Genomic DNA, 18,148 nt, shown 5'->3' with positions numbered 1-18,148 from the left:
TAAACATGGTAGTTTGTGCCTGTTACCAAGTAGGTTGTAGCTAGCTAGTAAGCACGAAATCAACAGGAACAAATTCTGACAGGAAAAAGACCAAATTAAGAAATGAATTATAGTATAAAAAATACACTCTAAAAGTATATTTAAAAATATATATATATATATATATTTTGACATTTTCAACAAGTTAGCATTAGCATGGTCAAGTTGGCCGAACCCACGATAAAGATAACAAGTCGCTGTGCAGTTATGGTTAATATAAAGATTTCTGTTTTGTTTTTTAAAAAAAGTGTCTGTTTCTGTCACTAAAACATTAAAGTAATATACAGTATTTTAAAGCAAATAACTATTCAAGTTATTTTTATTTTAAAATATTTTTAAATCCTATTATTGCTCCTTTTAAAATTAATTTTCATGACCAATTCACCGTCCTTTGACCTATAAAGCGTGAGTCACAGCCAGCAGTTTATTTCTCCGCCTCCATGTACTGTTTACACCTTGTTTACTTCACTCGCTGTTAGCAACTTCCAGACAATCAGAGGAGATGCGGAGCAAACGCTCGGATCAATAGACACTCTTGTCTTGTTGTCAGTCGCTCGTCATCTGGTCTGGAGAATTTATTGCCCCCAACAGTAGAACCGGGCCCTCCGGGTTCCGAGTGTACAGCTGTGGCCGCGCCGACTCCCATTGTGATGTTGCTGTTCGCACATAATTACTGAAACAATTACACTTTCTTCACGGAGACTCAGTGACACCACGCCTGCTGTGCACCATTTGCTCACAAGTCATTGATAGCGGTGTGGAGGGAGGGTGTGAAAAGGGGGGGGAAAGAAGAAGAAGAAGAAAAAAAAACACTGTAAGATAAAGCCTTTTTGGAGCGACGTTTCTTTTGTTCTGGCTGCGGTTTCGCTTCAGAGAGGAAAAACAATGCAGATAAAGTACAGTGCCTCTTTGGCTCGCCTGTGTCAATAATAGAATTTGTTTGATTGAGTGAGCAGATCATTGGTCCATCTGCAGCCGCCGAGCCAAAGCTCTCTCAGTGTTTACAATCGGCGCCGCGTGTTCATTAGAGAGCCCACAATGGCTTTTCTGCTGCGGAGACGCCGGAGATAATGAATAGATTATATCTGAGGGATTCTTCTGAGCCCACAGTGTGTTTTCACTTTAGAGCCGTAGACGGCGCACAGACGTTGGACTGTGTGCCAGGACTAAACGCGGTTGTCTCTACGCATTCTGCGTCTCCCCGTCGGTCGGAGTCATTGTGCCGACAGTGGAAGAAAAGACTTCTTAGTTACGATGCAAATGAGCTTGGCAGAGTGTGCCACAGGAAATGCGACCTGACAACTGGTATTTAATGTGCGGAGGTAAACTACTCACTCCGCCGCGCTCTCGCGTCATGTATAAGTAAAGCTCGTTTCATGATAATTTAACGCCGTGCGCAAGGCGGTGTCATGAATCCTTGTCGTGGATCTGCAGGGGAAAGAACCCGGGTTTAATGATCACCTATAGACGTAAACTGCACCTCATGAAATAGCAGCACTTTTTTTGTTCGGAAATCAACGGAAGCCTCTTGAAAACAAGTGCTATAACTACTGTTGGCGCAGAGAAAACAAACAAACAGACTGGAAACTAGAATGTTTAAAACATGAAGACTTTATTCAACTCCTCCGCCTCAGTTTACCCTCAAGCTGGAAACCCCTCCCCCCTTCCTCCCCCTGTCTCCCCGACATTTCACCGACTCACTCAGAGCCATTAAAAGCTTAAAACCAGGTAGTTCCATCGGAGATTAAAATTAAGAATGAAAAACATTTATCAGGATCTTCTTACGTTTTCCTTCCTTCTTCTTACGAGCCGCGAGGTCAGACCCGTCACTGATATCCAGAAAATGAGTTCGGTTCAACGTCCATCATCCGTTTATTCGATTGCGTTGAAATGAAACCATTTTGAATTATAGTTACTTACAGAACTGATGTTGTACATAAGGGCCCCTGACCTTTTTTGCATGTCGGCATTTTATACATGGGGCCAACATTTAGATAAAACGGTAAAATAAATCGTATAAAGTTGTTGTCAAATGATCGTCTTATTGAAAAAGGAACTGATTAATCGGACAATAATCCCAACCCTTAGTCGACATGAGCGTCCCTTAAAAAGTCCAGTTTTATGCCCCCTTTTCCACGACTTGTCTTAGCCCTACTCTAGTGGACTGGACTGGACTGGACTCTACACTGTCCCTTTTCAAGACTCATTTTAGTAACGTTCGATTTCAACCGACTGGCTGCCACTGGTCAGAGAGTGACGTCACTGAAAAGTCAGCAGCCATTTTGAAAAAATAAAGGAGTAGAGTATGTCATTAGTAAAAGTTGTTCCGCGGCGAGTAGGTGTGGTTAGAACTGTACAGAAGAAATACGTAATTAATCAGAATAAATATTCGTAAATGTTACTTCTTAGGGACGTTCATCTGGGAGACTACCTAGAAATCAAGCTCTTTCACTAACTCAGGACCACCAAATATATATCGATAACATCGAAAATTCTAATAATGTCCCCAACTTAGTATGACAATAGTAATAACAATACAATGTTATTCAACTAATAATGTAAAGTCACTGATTTCATTTGAACGGCTCAGATCTCTCAAGGGCTTCTACTGTTGCAGTGTGTTATGCAGTAATAGACATGATGAAAATAGTCATGTTTAATTATAATCTGGGTCAAACAGGGCCCACAGGGCCCTTGGTTTGACGTATAGGGAGAGTCGTTTAATTTTAACCTCAAGATACAACCTGTAATAAATCAACTTTTTTTTTCAATTGTTCTGCAAATCTTTGCTCTGTTGCTCCATGTTTGAACCCCTGAATTAGTGGTTGTATTTAAAAAGGGCCTTTGTATTTAAAAATAAAAAAAGGTGGATTTGGGAGGGATGTTAAGATGGATGTGTTTTGTGTCGAGTGATGTCAGCGTGATCTCACCACGGCCACTGGAGACGTCTCCACACCTGGTGCAAACCGATGTGGTCATGTGTCTGCGGATCTCACTCATATCGTCCGGAATTAGCATTTAAAGCGAGTTCATTTACGGCTAAATTACCGAACCCCGCTTCCCTACTTGAGGATTTGACGGACAGATGTTATTAATTTCCGCGGTCCATGCCCAAAAAAACACGGATGTGAACAAGATGGTGAAGCAGATTTACAGGACGTGAGCCAGGACCAGGGAACTAATCAGGGAAATCAGCCGCCGTTGTGTTTGCTCGGCTACACACGGGTCTCGGCGCTCACCGCTGCGAGACAACATGCTGCTGATCCGTGTACTACGCTCGTCCCCGGTGTACTACCAGCCCACCGCTACTTCCCCGAGCCCACAGGCACAGACAGAACCACTCAGCCTCAGCTGACCACTGAACTCCTGTGAGGGACACAACACACTGAAGATCCAGAGCTCTCTTCAAGGAAACACTGTCTTTGACCTCTGACCTGAAGATCACAAGTGAGTCACTCTTGAGCAAGTATTTGCAAGTGTACTATGACTATGAGTACACTTATTTGATACTAGTATTGAAGTAGTTTACTTGAAGTTTACTTCCGGCACCACTTTGCAAAAATAAGTATATTTCAGTGTACTATAAGAATACTTATTTTATACTAGAATTGGAGTTGTTTACTTCAAGTTTACTTCCGGCACCACTTTGCAAAAAGAAGTATATTCAAGTGTACTATAAGAATCTGTATTTTATCCTGGAATTGAAGTAGTCTACTTGAAGTTTACTTTTTTCTATCACTTTGCAAAAAGAAGTATATTCATGTGTTCTATAAGAAAACTTATTTGATACTAGTATTGAAATAGTTTACTTGAAGTTTACTTGCGGCATCACTTTGCAAAAAGAAGTATATTTAAGTATACTATAAGAATAATTATTTTATACTAGAATTGAAATAGTTTACTTGAAGTTTAATTCAGGCACCACTTCGCAAAAAGAAGTATATTCAAGGGTACTATAAGAATACTTGTTTTATACTAGAATTGAAGTAGTATACTTGAATTTTCCTTCAGGCACCCCTTAGAAAAAAGAAGTATATTCAAGTGTACTATAAGTATCTGTATTTTATCCTAGAATTGAAGTAGTTTACTTGAAGTTTACTTCAGGCACCACTTTGCAAAAAGAAGTATATTCAAATTTACTATAAGAATCTGTATTTTATCCTAGAATTGAAGTAGTTTACTTGAAGTTTACTTCAGGCACCACTTCGCAAAAACAAGTATATTTAAGTGTACTAAAAGAATAGTTATTTGATACTAGAATTTAAGTAGTTTACTTGAAGTTTAATTCCGGCACCACTTTGCAAAAAGAAGTATATTAAAGTATATTATAAGAATACTTATTTTATACTAGAATTTAAGTAGTTTACTTGAAGTTTACTTCAGGCACCACTTCGCAAAAACAAGTATATTTAAGTGTACTAAAAGAATAGTTATTTGATACTAGAATTTAAGTAGTTTACTTGAAGTTTAATTCCGGCACCACTTTGCAAAAAGAAGTATATTAAAGTATATTATAAGAATACTTATTTTATACTAGAATTTAAGTAGTTTACGTGAAGTTTACTTCCGGCACCACTTTGCAAAAATAAATATATTTAAGTGTACTATAAGAATCTGTATTTTATCCTAGAATTTAAGTAGTTTACTTTAAGTTTACTTCAGACACCACTTTGCAAAAAGAAGTATATTCAAGCGTACTATAAGAATACTTATTTTATACTAGAATTGAAGTAGTATACTTGAAGTTTACTTCCGGCACCACTTAGAAAAAAGAAGTATATTCAAGTGTACTATAAGAATACTTATTTTATACTAGAATTGAAGTAGTATACTTGAAGTTTACTTCCGGCAACACTTCGCAAAAAGAAGTATATTCAAGCGTACTATAAGAATACTTATTTTATACTAGAATTGAAGTAGTATACTTGAAGTTTCGTTCATGCACCCCTTAGAAAAAATAAGTATATTCAAGTGTAGTATGAGTCCACTCATTTAAAAACCTAGATTGAAGTAGTATACTTTGCTTTTGACATAGTCAACTTCAAAATACTACACTGACACATGCTTATACTTAAGTGTACTTTATGAAACTTCATTATTGTGGTGATCGAGCAACAACTGTGCAAAGGATTGTGGGAGATGGTTGTCAGAAAACAGACTTTTGCTGTTATTGTCTGATCAACACATCTGCTTCGAGGTATTTCTGTCTTTATAAACCTACTGTATATGTGAATGATCATGTATGGATGCAATTCAGATTCATAGCAAATAGTATGTGTTCATTTGCATTACCTTTAGGTACCTTAAAAACATACACACAAAAGAAAAACTTTTTTCTAGTTCTAGTCACTTTAATAAACGTTTGGTAAACATGACGAGTACTGGTTTGTCTTTCCTTTGATATTTGGTGCAACTATTGTGAAAAAAAAGTGTGTACGTCCGAACGCCAGAATCTACAGGCGAGGTATGGTGACATAGTAGTAAAAGCATTTCCCAAATACATACTAGACGTATATATCTAGTACATTAGTAGTACGGAGAATAGTGTAGTTTGAGTACACTAAACTATACAGTCAAAGTATATTCCTATTACAATGTTAGTATAGAGATACTTAAATATGTACTATAAAATTAGCACAATTTTAGTACACTACAAGTCTAATTATACTCATAATTAAGAATACTTGATGAAATAAACTTCAAGTACACTTTTAAGGGGCAACTGGGAGTCAGTTCCCTTCACGGCTCTTTAAAAGTTCAACATTTTGTTTATTTCAGCAAAACTGTGTCATCAGGGCCCGGCTCAGAAGGAAGCAGATCCAATTTGTTCCACAGAACCTCCTTTTAAGAAAAAAAAAAAAAGATGAATAAAAACGGCTTTGAGACGGTATACTTTCCATAACTCCGATCCAGCTCCCCGCCCTCCCCCCTTCTCCCTGAACCCCCATCTCTCCCATAAACCTACAGCAGCTCTGGAGTCAGTCGGGCCCGGAGGGAAGAGAGGGAACTTCAGAGCATCAACCACGCGTGGCATTTGCTGTTGCTTTTATTATCACCATCAGCCAAAAAGGCCACACATCTCTTAGCTTCTCGCGGCGGCGGCGCACATGCTAATGTTTTATTCACTTTGTAAGAGCATCATGAAAGAGAAAAGTCCTCGCCGAGTACAACGCTGTCACCGGCTGCCAACATGCAAACGTATGAAATATTAAGCGAGAGAATGTCATCCGTGATCAGACGCTGATCAAACACACGCGTGCATGGAGGTGAAAAGATAAAGCACGAGCTGATTGAGACTTTAAATTTATGCTTAACATACAAAGAGACTCACAAATCAAAGCAAGCTTCTCCCCGGATGAACAAAACACGACCCTTGAACACAGTCACGAAAGCAAGCGTGGAAAAACCTGCTGCCACGGAGGTCCAGAGAGAAAACCTTGACATGTAATACCTGCATCTGGCCAGTAGGTCATCCTGTTCATCTTGAGTTTTAAGATTGCTAACTCGGCGATCTAACAGTTGAGCGCTAATAGCTACATAAAAATACTATAGTGTATAGTCAACAGTTGGAATAAGAACGACCAAAATAATACCCGTTCTCCAACAGTAAAGCTGATTTACGATTCCTAAATTATTTTCTGGAACTCCTGTTGTGTTATCAGTTTTATCTTGATCTTTAAAATATATACTTTATTGAATATTGTTTTGATTGTTTAAGCGCTTTGTGATCCTGGTCTGGAAAAGCGCTATACAAATAAAAATTACTTACTTACTTACTTATAGGTTGCATCTAATAATTATCCCCCAAATTAATACTGACAGGATGTAAGAGTTTGTTACAATTGTCAAATATATATTAAAAGAAAATCTGACTGAATGTTAGTCACGTAATACTGTAACAATAAACAACATTTTAAAAGTAATTGTGCCATAAAAATATATCAGTATTGAGAAAGACTTTGCACCAAATTAATGCTGACAGAAGGGGACTCACTTCTGCTTTATTTGATACATTTAGCCCCTGAAGTAATGCTGACGAAACATAACACAAGAAGAGTCTGTTGCGCCAAAAGGACATTGACAGAAGTAGCAGGAAAAACAACTCTGACAAAATATGGTTCCAAAATAGAACTTAAAACCAACCCAATTTGTTACAACTTACAAAAATGAAGCCCCTAAATAATCCTGACAGAACATATGAATGATTTAGTCTGTCAGAATAGACCAAATTTAGCCCCATAAATAATTACCACAGAAGTTAATACAGAAGTCTGTTGCAATGGAAATACATTTAAGTGTATTGACTTTGTTAAAGATTAAGAAATGCTTTTACTCGATTTTATTTTTCAAGTACTGTTAAGTATCAGCATCACTTCAAACCCGCCACACTAGTTTAATGGTGTTATCTCTTGAGGTATTGCCTTATCAGAGAAGAGTGATGCTTAAAATTGGCCAAAATGCCATTTTTACTATCAAAGACTCTTTGGCAAAACAAAAAAACGCCACTTGTGGCGAACAGTAATTGCTAAAATATTGCAAAAATGTTCTAGGAATTACATTATTGAAACGATATTTTCATATGTAATATCACTGACTTTATGGTAGTTAGTATCTTCCAATGCTGTGTCTTGTCAGGGTAGAGCAGGAAACGAATACACAATTGTACACAAAAATCCCCTCATCATCATCATTTATAGGCAAGATTCTGGCGATAAGATACAACTATACAATATATATTCCAATGTATTGTGATACTGTCGAAACAAGGATATATTTGTATTATTGTCCGAGTATTTGACAGAATTTTACAGACAGGCATGACTTTTGAAGAAGTCTTATCTGTATGCTGAAGTCGACTGTATCCTCTGGTCCTCAGTCATCATCAAAAGTAATGATTTCTGCTATCTGGCAGCTAGAAGTTGAATTGCAACGCAAAAATTAACAAATGCCTTAAACATGTTAATTGTAGATTCAAATTTCAAATCATATTTTAATTGAGAAACACCTTATTTGAGTATAAAACATTAAAGAACTATGATAAAGTCATAGATCATAGTCATAAATCCATTAGAAAAAGGTACTTTTGTTTTTTACATTTCAATACATTTCAAGGAATATCATTACAGTGCTGCTGAATATCAATATATAATCAATATGTATTATCATAAATATGTGATATCAAAATGAATTGCAATTAATTCAAATTTTCAAATATCTACTAATTAACAAACAGGAGATTTTCAATGTTAAAAAATAACAACAGCAGACAAGGTCAAATGTATTTAAACAGATGACACTTACAGTCTCCAGTTTCCTCCCACCACATAAATTCTGATGGATTTAAGTGTCTATCCAAGAGTCTGTGTCCTACTCACGGTGCTCTGTGAGGACACGTCTGACGCGTCTCGCACTTTCTGCACTTTGAAGGTTGACTTCATCTAAAAAAAAATCTAAAAAAATCTGTGCATCTCCTTCCACGACGCCTCATTTGGTGCTTGACGTGCAGCTGTTGAACAAGTCAGGCTGACCTAATTCAAATATCTCTCCCGGGCGACTCGTATCATTGCATTTACAGGTCAGCAGATAATTCAACCGCGTTGATATTTACGGGCGAGATGATGTCAAAACATCAGCGCCCCAAACATCTTGATTATTTTATATAATGGTTTCTGGGTAGTCATCGCTCCGTTTTACGAACTTTTAAAAGAAGCGCACGATAAATGCCGACTGTAAATGAGAGTAATACCACATTAAAGTGTCACGCTCGCCCGCTTTTATTTTTTTATTTATTTTATTTTACGAGTTACCGGAGCTCGTGGATGTCGAGCAGCGAGATGTTTGCTTGTCCTTTGAGGACAAACATTAGTTAACCTGTGAGCCCCTGAGTGAGAGTTAGTTACTGTGGAAAACCCGGCTGATCATCTCGGTGCCGGGGGCCCCGCTGGGACTCGCAGGGGCCGCTGCCGCCGCCGCATTGATTTGCTCGGTGACACCGGAATTGATGAGGGATCAGAGCTGGCCTCGGTCCAGGAGGAGGCAGATTGGACGAGCGAGAGGGAGGGAGGAGGGAGATGCAGCTCTGGCGAGGATGGGGGAGGATGGAGGGAGGAGCCGGTGGAAGAAGGAGTGGGTGGGTTGAGCGGGGGGGCTTCCTTTTCCACCCGGAGCGACGCTCCCCCCGGCTGATGAAGAGAGCTTTGGGAGCCGCGGCATACTTGTTAAACCATTGACCTTTAATTCGCACTTGTCATATAATATGTTCCACATGCGGGGACGGACATTGATCCGCTATGGTCCGCGTGGTGGGAGAAAACCGCGACACCGGGGGGTCGCCCCCAAAGACCACAGCAGGGTCCGCTGAGTTTTGGCAATGACCTTTGACCTCCCATGAATCTTTAGTCGCGACAATTGAAACTGAGCTGAGTTTTTGTCAATCATGTTAGAAATGGGCCCCCACAGGTCCTTTTGTGTGGCCCTACAGATGGTTGGCTCCAATTAAACTAGATTAATGCTCTTGTTGATGTCGTGACCTATAAAGAGTTTAAGGTAAGCCAAAGAAGAGAGATTATCGAGGTAAACTATTATACATATCTTCCTAAAGGATTCAATTAAAGTTGGAGGAAAATCATTTGACACTTGATACGTACTTTTAGTGTTTAGTTCGGGCTTTGATTTAGGATTTTGGCCATAATACATAATAAAAACTTTTATACGGAAGTGTTTTCAGACCTTACGATATCGACATGTACTGGATATTAAGTTTTTACGTAATTTCACCTCATAAAAAGTGCTCTAGCTAGTCACATTTCGTAACATGATCATCGTACTTGAGAAAAATATTACTTACGTATTACACAGTAAAAAAAACTTTTTTCTATTTTTTAAGCGTTTTAAGACTCCTGCCCAGAACTACCTTTTAATTGAAAGTTGAAATTGAAAATTTAGACTTATTTTTTAGAATGTTTTTTATTTCCATAAAAGATAGCATAGTCCCAAGGGCACGTGGCTCACACCTTCAGTTTTTTGTAACATATTAAAATAATATTACTAATTTCAATTAAGTTGATTTTAATATTAATTAATATCAGTTAATTTTGTAACTATAGTATCGTTGGTTCCACTGACACAAAAAAAACACATTTTTTGAATGTGTTTTTTTTTTTTAGCACAGACAACTTTTAGATCCTGTTTTTTTAAGTTAAAAAATTCATTAAATAAAATTTTGTAATTGGCATAAGGTGTTGTTTTTTTCTGGGAAGTGTCCGACCAAAATTTGAACAAGTATAAATATTGTTTGTGATATGAAATGATGCAGAAGTACAGCAGAGTCTAATAATTGATCTAATAAATAATAATCAATAGTGCGAAATAACATGTAATGTATTGAGAAAATATAAGTGTTAGATACATTTTCAATCTTTCAAAGGGTGTCACTCACAGTATTGAATTGAATTGACCTTGTTTTTTGTTGTCACCCAGTATCACTCGACTTCATTTACCAGAGTTACATTTTTTAAGGAGCATTTTTTATTTTAATTTAGTCAAGTGGTTCTCGGGATGAAAAGGTTTCGGGTAACGCCGCCATAAATCACATTCAGGGTTTTTTATCACCCCTGTCCGTCCCCCCCGGGAGGTCAACGTGACACTTGGTCACATAAAACACCTTTAAGTTGAACCCCCCAAGATTTGACAAGTCACTCCCCGAAAATCTTGACAAGGAAGTCGTCATTACATCATGGATTCACTGCATATGTATGTGTGATATTATTATATTCCAGTTTAAGATGATAAAATACAGTTTTATTTGTTTAAAAAAGAGCAATAAATAACTATTTCTTTTCATCCCAGAATCCCCTTCTTCACGTAGCATTAAATATTTTCATGACATCAGCTATTCTTAGCTTGAGGAAGTTTTTCAGATTTTTTTTACAAGATTATTCAAGACAATAATGTTTATGTCAATCGGAAAAAAACTTTTTCTTGGCAAAACAATCAGAATTTTCCGAAAAAAACAACAACAAGGATCTGTGATCGTTTAGCCAGTCTGTCTGGTAGAAAAATACCTTAAAATCCGATACATTAAACGTTAAAGTAAATAATGATGGGACAGGAAACATGATAGAGTTGGAGTTCCATCTGGATCTGGGAAGGTTTTGAAGGATTTATCGTTCACTAGTATGGCTTCCGCTGATGCGGCTTAAAACTAGCACCGAAAAAGAAACACAACTGACAAAATGTGTAGTTTACGATGAGACTGTTTTAGAGTCGCCTGAGTCTAATGTCAAGAGTGCGTTTCTAGTCTCTCCAATATGTCGCCCATTTTTCGTTATCAGGGGTGAACAAAAGAATGATTTTCCAGAAGTATCGGAATCAACAAGGCATGATGGGTAATACAGGTTTATCTAGACAAGCAGTTCCAAGTTCTTTAAATACATGTTTACCTGAGTATCTTAAGATATAAGTATCGTGGATTTTGACTGTTTCTACCTTCCTTTCCAGTGGCTCTTTTTTAACCGACTGAAGGGGTCTCAGCAAGTGAACCCTGAACCCGGTTCATCACTGGCGATGTTCTCAGTCATAAAGGTTCTTGTCAGCCCCCCCCCCAAAAAAAAAAAAATCTCCCGGACAATAGATGCTGCAGCATCTCCAGTCATGATGGAGAACAATGTACATTAAGAAGGAGGAGAAAAAAAGGGGGCGCCCTCGACCAGCACCTCAACTGAGACTAGGTGGGCAGTGAGCTCGTGGGTGTGACAACAACAGGGACAATAGCAACAGGGCAGCCGCATCAGAACCACTGGCATCACAACAAAAACCCGACTCAGCAAATAAAATAAAATAAAATAAAGACTTAGATCCGGTATGACGTGACCCACCTTCCACAGCCAGAACCACGGGCACGACCAGGCTGCACACCCACAGCAGGTAATCCATTGTCATGAACCAGGAATCTGCCACATGAAGAACTGCGCGCACACTGGACCCCAACGGACGGATGCGAGATCACGAGCTTTGTGTGGCTCTCATGCCTTCAGATGGTCTCTGATGGGGTTCTAGTGGGGGTCTCGGCGCCCCATCCTGAGTCTCGCTCCTCTTCTCATTCACTCCGTCCCAGGTCTGTCCTCCTCCTCTGCGCCTTTTCTCATTCTCTGCGTGCGTCTGGTTCTTCTTTCTGTTCTGGTTCCGTCCAGCAGCGCATCCCTCAGGTGTAAGTCCAGTCCAGTCCGCCTGGACGGGGGGAAATCCGGTTCCGAAGCGGGTCCAAGGGGCCCCGTGGAGCACTTTGAGGAACTCCGTGTAGCTGTTGCTCCTCAGCCCGAGATGTGCGTCGGAATGGCAACTGTGGGTCTTCAGACGCTGAGGGGGCAGGAGGGGGGTCCATTTGAGTCAAGGTGGACACCAGCAGGAGCGCACTTCCGGCGACGTGTTCAGAAATAAAAGCCTTTTGGTTTTTCAGAAAACGATCACGTCTTAACACCATGAATTTAAAAAATGACTTTTTTATTTTTACAAAACATATAATCACTGCTTAACTAAACCACATTCATTTAATCAATAATATAAAATAATCAAGGCACATTTAATTTAAATATATTCCTTAAATTAAGATTAAAAAAAAAAAGAAATCATCCAGGACAATTCATGTTATATTTTATTGTGACCCAAATGTCATTTTTTAACATCCAGTAAATTGTATCGCAGAATCACTGCAGCGTTTTACTGGATTTGTTAGGATTTGGTGTGTGACAACATATATTTATATATGTATGTATATATATATATAGATATATGTTTATCCTGTGCACTTTTGTTGGGGGTACAAAGGAAGAATTTCATGGTAAGTAGTACCTATGACAATAAACGCTGTGAATCTTTGAATCTTATATGGTGAGTTTATATATATATATATATAACTACCAAAAGGAATAAATAAATTATATGAAATTGTATGCAAAGTTGTCTGCCTGAGATCTTGGCTCCTGCGAGGAGTGAAGTCCTATGATGTTTTTGATTTAACTTAGTCTTTTTTGTCAAACTACAGGAAAAACATTACAGAAGTATAATACAATAACAATACAAAGTATTACAGCCATCTCACTATTTTAAGAAATAAATTAATGAGCTACAGTTATGATATTTTTTGTTTAAACAATATTTATATATGTATATACTGCATATATATATATATATTGTTATAGTTACATAGAATGAAATAGGATTTCTAATCATACCATACACTAATATCATTGTATTTAATTTATAAATAAAATAGATAGATTTTGTACAGAAAGAATCCATTTTCCACTTTTATACCTTCATCCAAAACCAGAACTGACACATGAAATACAAAATAACAACAGGAAAAATGTGGCATATGAAGAATATCTAGATTTAAAGAATACAATATTACGCTGCATATTTAGCTTAATCCAAAGTACTGCTATACGAAAATACATTTACACTTATATGTTTAAAGCATTTGGTATAAAAAGCAAATAATAAAAAAAGACAGTGTCAAATTAGAATGAATGTTTTTCTTAATCATTAGATGCTCTACAATGATATCAACTAACTTGAATTGAACTTAAAATGTATATATTCATTTCCGGTAACCATTTGATGTTGACTGACAGGTGAGTCACCCTGAAGCAACCTTGCGTGGATGGATGACCTCATCTCGTGACGTCATGCCTGTGTTCCTCCACACAAGTGACTCGATCGCTCGATACGAGGAACCCAAGTCGACCTCTTTAATTCCTGTAATAATAATAAAAAACAACCAATAAATCACATTTAACTCTTATCCTGAAACAGCAGGATCATCAACTTCCGGTTTGGTCTCGCTGCCTCCACACGCCTTGACGTTTCTGGCTCCGGGTTTGAGGAGGAGGAGGTGCCGGAGAAGTGAACATGCGCGCACACGACGATGGGGGTTTGTGTCCGCGGTGGGAGCAGGTTGTCCTGTGGACACACGTCCATCACTGGCGGCGTGAAACGGAGCGTGGATGCGGACGTGAGCGTGATAAGAGCGGACGCGCCGCGAACACCCTGCGGCTTATAGAGCGAACTGAGTCCGACACACTCTGACCACAGCGACTCAGATGAGTCAGACACTCTGACCACAGTGACTCAGACTCGCTTGAAGTTTCTGGAGCGATGAACATTTAGTTGAGGAGAAACATCAAGTGTTGCGTCAACGGTGTCGGTTTTGGGTGACGTCACAGGCGCGACAAGGGTGTTGGGAAAATAATGACACTTTGCTCGGATGTTGGTTTACATGACAAGAAGAGTTTTCTTTATAAGAATCACTAGTATGAGTACATCTGGGGTCCAAATGTGGCCCCTTTTCCAGTATTTATGCGACCCTCATAATCCAAGTAAAACTATAAACAATTATTGACTTAACAAATTTACAATTTCATATTTTTTGTGTATATAATATATATTCAAACACATTTTTCACGACTCATATGTATTATATTACTTTTATTTTTTATTTTATTTCCCATTTTGAACGTGTTTATTCATCACACCAGTCAAACAAAAAGATTCTATTAACTAGTAATGCCCTTTTTCTTGACCCTTTTTTAGACAAACTTTATTCTTATCCATGCGATACAGTGCAATATAATACATTTATATTAACAACCTTAAAATTTAATTTCTGAAAATGTAATAATGTAAGTAAGAAATTTATATTTATAGAGCGCTTTTCCAGACCAGGTATAATAAATCTTATACTTATCTTTTAATGTCTTAGTTAGACATATGTATATCCTTACCTGCTATTTAGTTTATCATGAGTTAATGTTTTTCTTACGTTTTACTTTTTTATTTTCCTTCATTCCATGTGTTATCTGGTCTTGATGGTCCCTAAAATACTCACAGAAATATATAAAAGAGAAAATAAACACCAGATTGTGATCAAATGTATTGAATATTTAGGTGCTATGCTATTTGGAATTAAATTCAAAGCATCATGTTGAATCAGGATATTTTTGAGCAGCCTTTTTTTTTTTTAGACGTCTTTCCCTTTGTCCATCTGAGAGGCAGAGGGCCAGAACATGAAGCCTCGAGCGTTCTGTGAGAGGAGATACAGTTTACTGCCCATCACAGTGAAGTCTTCAGAGCACAGGCTGGTCTGGACGGGCTGCCTGCCCTCATTAGTTCATGTCGTACTTTGACCTTTTCGCCGTCTCTATCTCACAGTTTCTCCTTTTAGGTCTGTTTCCAGCAGATCCACCACCTCCATTGTGTTCCCCCAAGACTCCAGCGGAGTGTGTGCTGCTGACTGATGGTGGCTTTAAGCTCGGGGACAAGGCTCCCCTTCATACTGTCAGTTCCTCTGTCTGCCCCCGAGACCCCCGCCCAGTTACCCCCACACAGGAACACACACATGCAAAGCCGGCCTTCCCCAAAAACTCGACAGCCCCCTCCTTTCTTACATCTTTTTCATCCTTTTTTTTTGAAGAACTCTGGCTCGCTCCTTCTTCCCCTTCACCCCCAAACTTTCTTTTGTCCCCCCGGCTTTGTGCGCTAATTAACTACAGTTCAGTTCCCAGCAGGCCCGGGTCGACCCGCGGTAGTGAGACCAGTGATGGACAGCTCTCTTTAACCAACTTTATTCAGGCTGAAACAAAAGAGGGACGTCCGTGGCCTTCATGGAGGTGTCAAGGAAGGAAATCGGCTCATGGTGCCTTCAAGGCTGCAGGAAAATTTCCTCTCCAAGATGCAGTAAGTCCTTCATTATGATGACGTTTTAAATTCATTACTTTATAAAGTTCTCCCCCATCTGAAATCTCGTCAAATGAGAGGTTACGAGAGCCGAGTCCATTACGACGTAATAATGGCTTCACTCCTCCTCCAGCCAGGTGTAATCACTCCACACTTTGTTTATACAACGAATCTCTCTGAGGTGGAGACTTCCAGGATGATGAAGTATGATGACAAACTTTGCTGTTCGACCAATGACAACAAAGTGGGTGTGGCTATGGTAATAAAATGTAATCTCCAGTGGGCGGGGCTTAAACACATTTTCTAATGTCAATATTTAATAAAAAAGAGTTTTGTACAAACAGACACATACTGAGTACAATAGAGGTCCAAGATCTATTTAACAGACACATTAATTGACATTAGTTGTATAAGTACAGTAAGTGTATTAAGTTATATGTACATGTATTCTACTAAAAGTATACTAATTTGGACTAAATTGGAAATTTTTAGATGCACAGAATTATACTCATCTTCACACTACCAGTGTACTATGTATACACTTTGAGTCTATAGTGTAGTTTACAGAGGAATACTCAAAGTACATTATTCTTACTACCAATGTACTGGGTACTATATACTACTTTATACACCCTATCGATTCGTGGTTTGAATCAGAGTCACCTCCATTTCAACATAGCCCTAGTTAAACATATTTTCTTTATATGTGACACGTGGCGTCAGTAGTTGTATGGTCACTGAAGGACGTATAAAACAGACCAATGGTATATATGAAGAAGCTACAGGTGTCAACTCTTTTATGGGGTCCACGAGACCCTTACACCTATATATATGTTTCGCAAGCTGGTTTGAGGGAATTCACTTCCTGATGAGTCCTCTTCCCTAATGCACTAGGTGGCTCTTGACTTCAATTGGTGATTAATAAGGGTGTTTATTGGCAAGGATATGTTGATACCATTCGTATCGCGATACAGTCGCAACAATACGATATATTACGATAATAATGGTGCAATAATAACTTTTGGTTTATGGACCACATTGCTATTTATTAAGTTGTGACTGCTTTCATTTCCTTTGAACTAAAATATGGACGGACATCATCTTTAGTGGAGTGTATCCCCTTGTCCTCAGTCATCGCCAGGCTCTCAGGGATTCCATTAGTCTGTAAACTGAGGAGGAAGTAATGAGTAGCAGCTGGTAGTTTTTGTTACAACAGAGAAATTAACAAGAACAGTGGATGTGTGAGTTAATTAGAACAATTGAATTATTTATACACACTTCATTGAAATAGGAATATTGCAATATTTAAGTGTGTTTATATTTTCCTACACCCTTTGCGATGAATCCAGAAGAAATCTCACTGTCAAAAAAATGTGTTTGTATTATGAGTGTGATGCAGATACAGTATGAAATCCAGCTGTAACAGACTCAATACTCTCTAGACCTGTCATATTTTGGGATGGCTCAGTGTCTTAAAATATTCTTCATTGACACCAGAGTGACTCGCTGTCTGCCTGTGCTGTGGAAACTGGTGAATTCATCTTCAAGTCGCCAGAACCTTCCGGCACAACAGAGAAAAAAATAATCAACTGCTGGAATTAAAATGGAGAAGAATATTAAACAGTTAAAAAAAAAAATCCATCATCACTGCGGCATTATTTCTTAGCCCCCGGCCAAATAACTGTCTGTGTTTGTCTCCGCAGACCATACAGCGCCGCAGCAGTCAAATTATCGAGTCAGAAAACAGGTTAAATATTAAATAAAAGGCATGATATAATGAAACATTTTGGAGAGCACTTCAATTTAGCAAAAGAGGCTGATATAATGAGAAAAAAAGGGGAGGGAAGATTATTTACTGGCTTCAGTAATGGCACATTTACAAGCCCTATTACCAGAACATTTGAAGAGAGACACAGAGGGAGGAAAAAAAACAATATCAAGAGAGAAGAAATAAATGGTGAGAAACATTCTCAGGCGGTCTGTAGATATGATAAAAAAAAGCTGCATGTATTAAATCCAACAATGTATCTGGCTAAATAAATATTCAACGAATAAACGACGAATGTGAGATGCTTTGGATTTTTAATATAGCGAGCACATGTGTAGCATAGAATTATTTAATATAGTACAGTAACCCCCTAAAGTTGGGTGACTTATGTCAGTCTGTCAAACTGAGCCTGAGAAACCTGGGTGTTGTATTTGATAAAGACATGTCTCTTGTTCAACACTGCAGAAAACTGACCAGAATTTGTTTCCTTCAACTGAGAAAAATCTCTAAACTTAGGAAAATGTTGTCGGAACATGATCTGGAGCTTGTAATCCATGCGTTTGTTTCTTCTTGTCTGGACTATTGTTACAGTTTGTTTTCATGTCT

At 38.3% G+C, this 18,148-nt stretch overlaps 1 protein-coding gene across 1 annotated transcript in view; it reads right to left on the bottom strand.

Moving 5' to 3' along the window:
* ephb3a (eph receptor B3a) overlaps nt 1–12,367 on the bottom strand; it is a 45,251-nt gene extending 32,884 nt beyond the window's left edge. Inside the window, exon 1 of the mRNA XM_087811993.1 lies at nt 11,916–12,367. Within this exon, the coding sequence (XP_087668119.1) occupies nt 11,916–11,979 (64 nt within the window). The 5' untranslated portion in view covers nt 11,980–12,367. The remainder of the gene's footprint in view (nt 1–11,915) is intronic.
* Nucleotides 12,368–18,148: the final 5,781 nt, after the last annotated feature.

Source organism: Callionymus lyra, chromosome 16 (genome assembly GCF_982586985.1).
Source record: "Callionymus lyra chromosome 16, fCalLyr1.hap1.1, whole genome shotgun sequence".
Lineage (NCBI taxonomy): Eukaryota > Metazoa > Chordata > Actinopteri > Syngnathiformes > Callionymidae > Callionymus > Callionymus lyra.
Note: the sequence above shows the minus strand (reverse complement) of the source record. Positions and strands in the feature narration are given on the sequence as shown.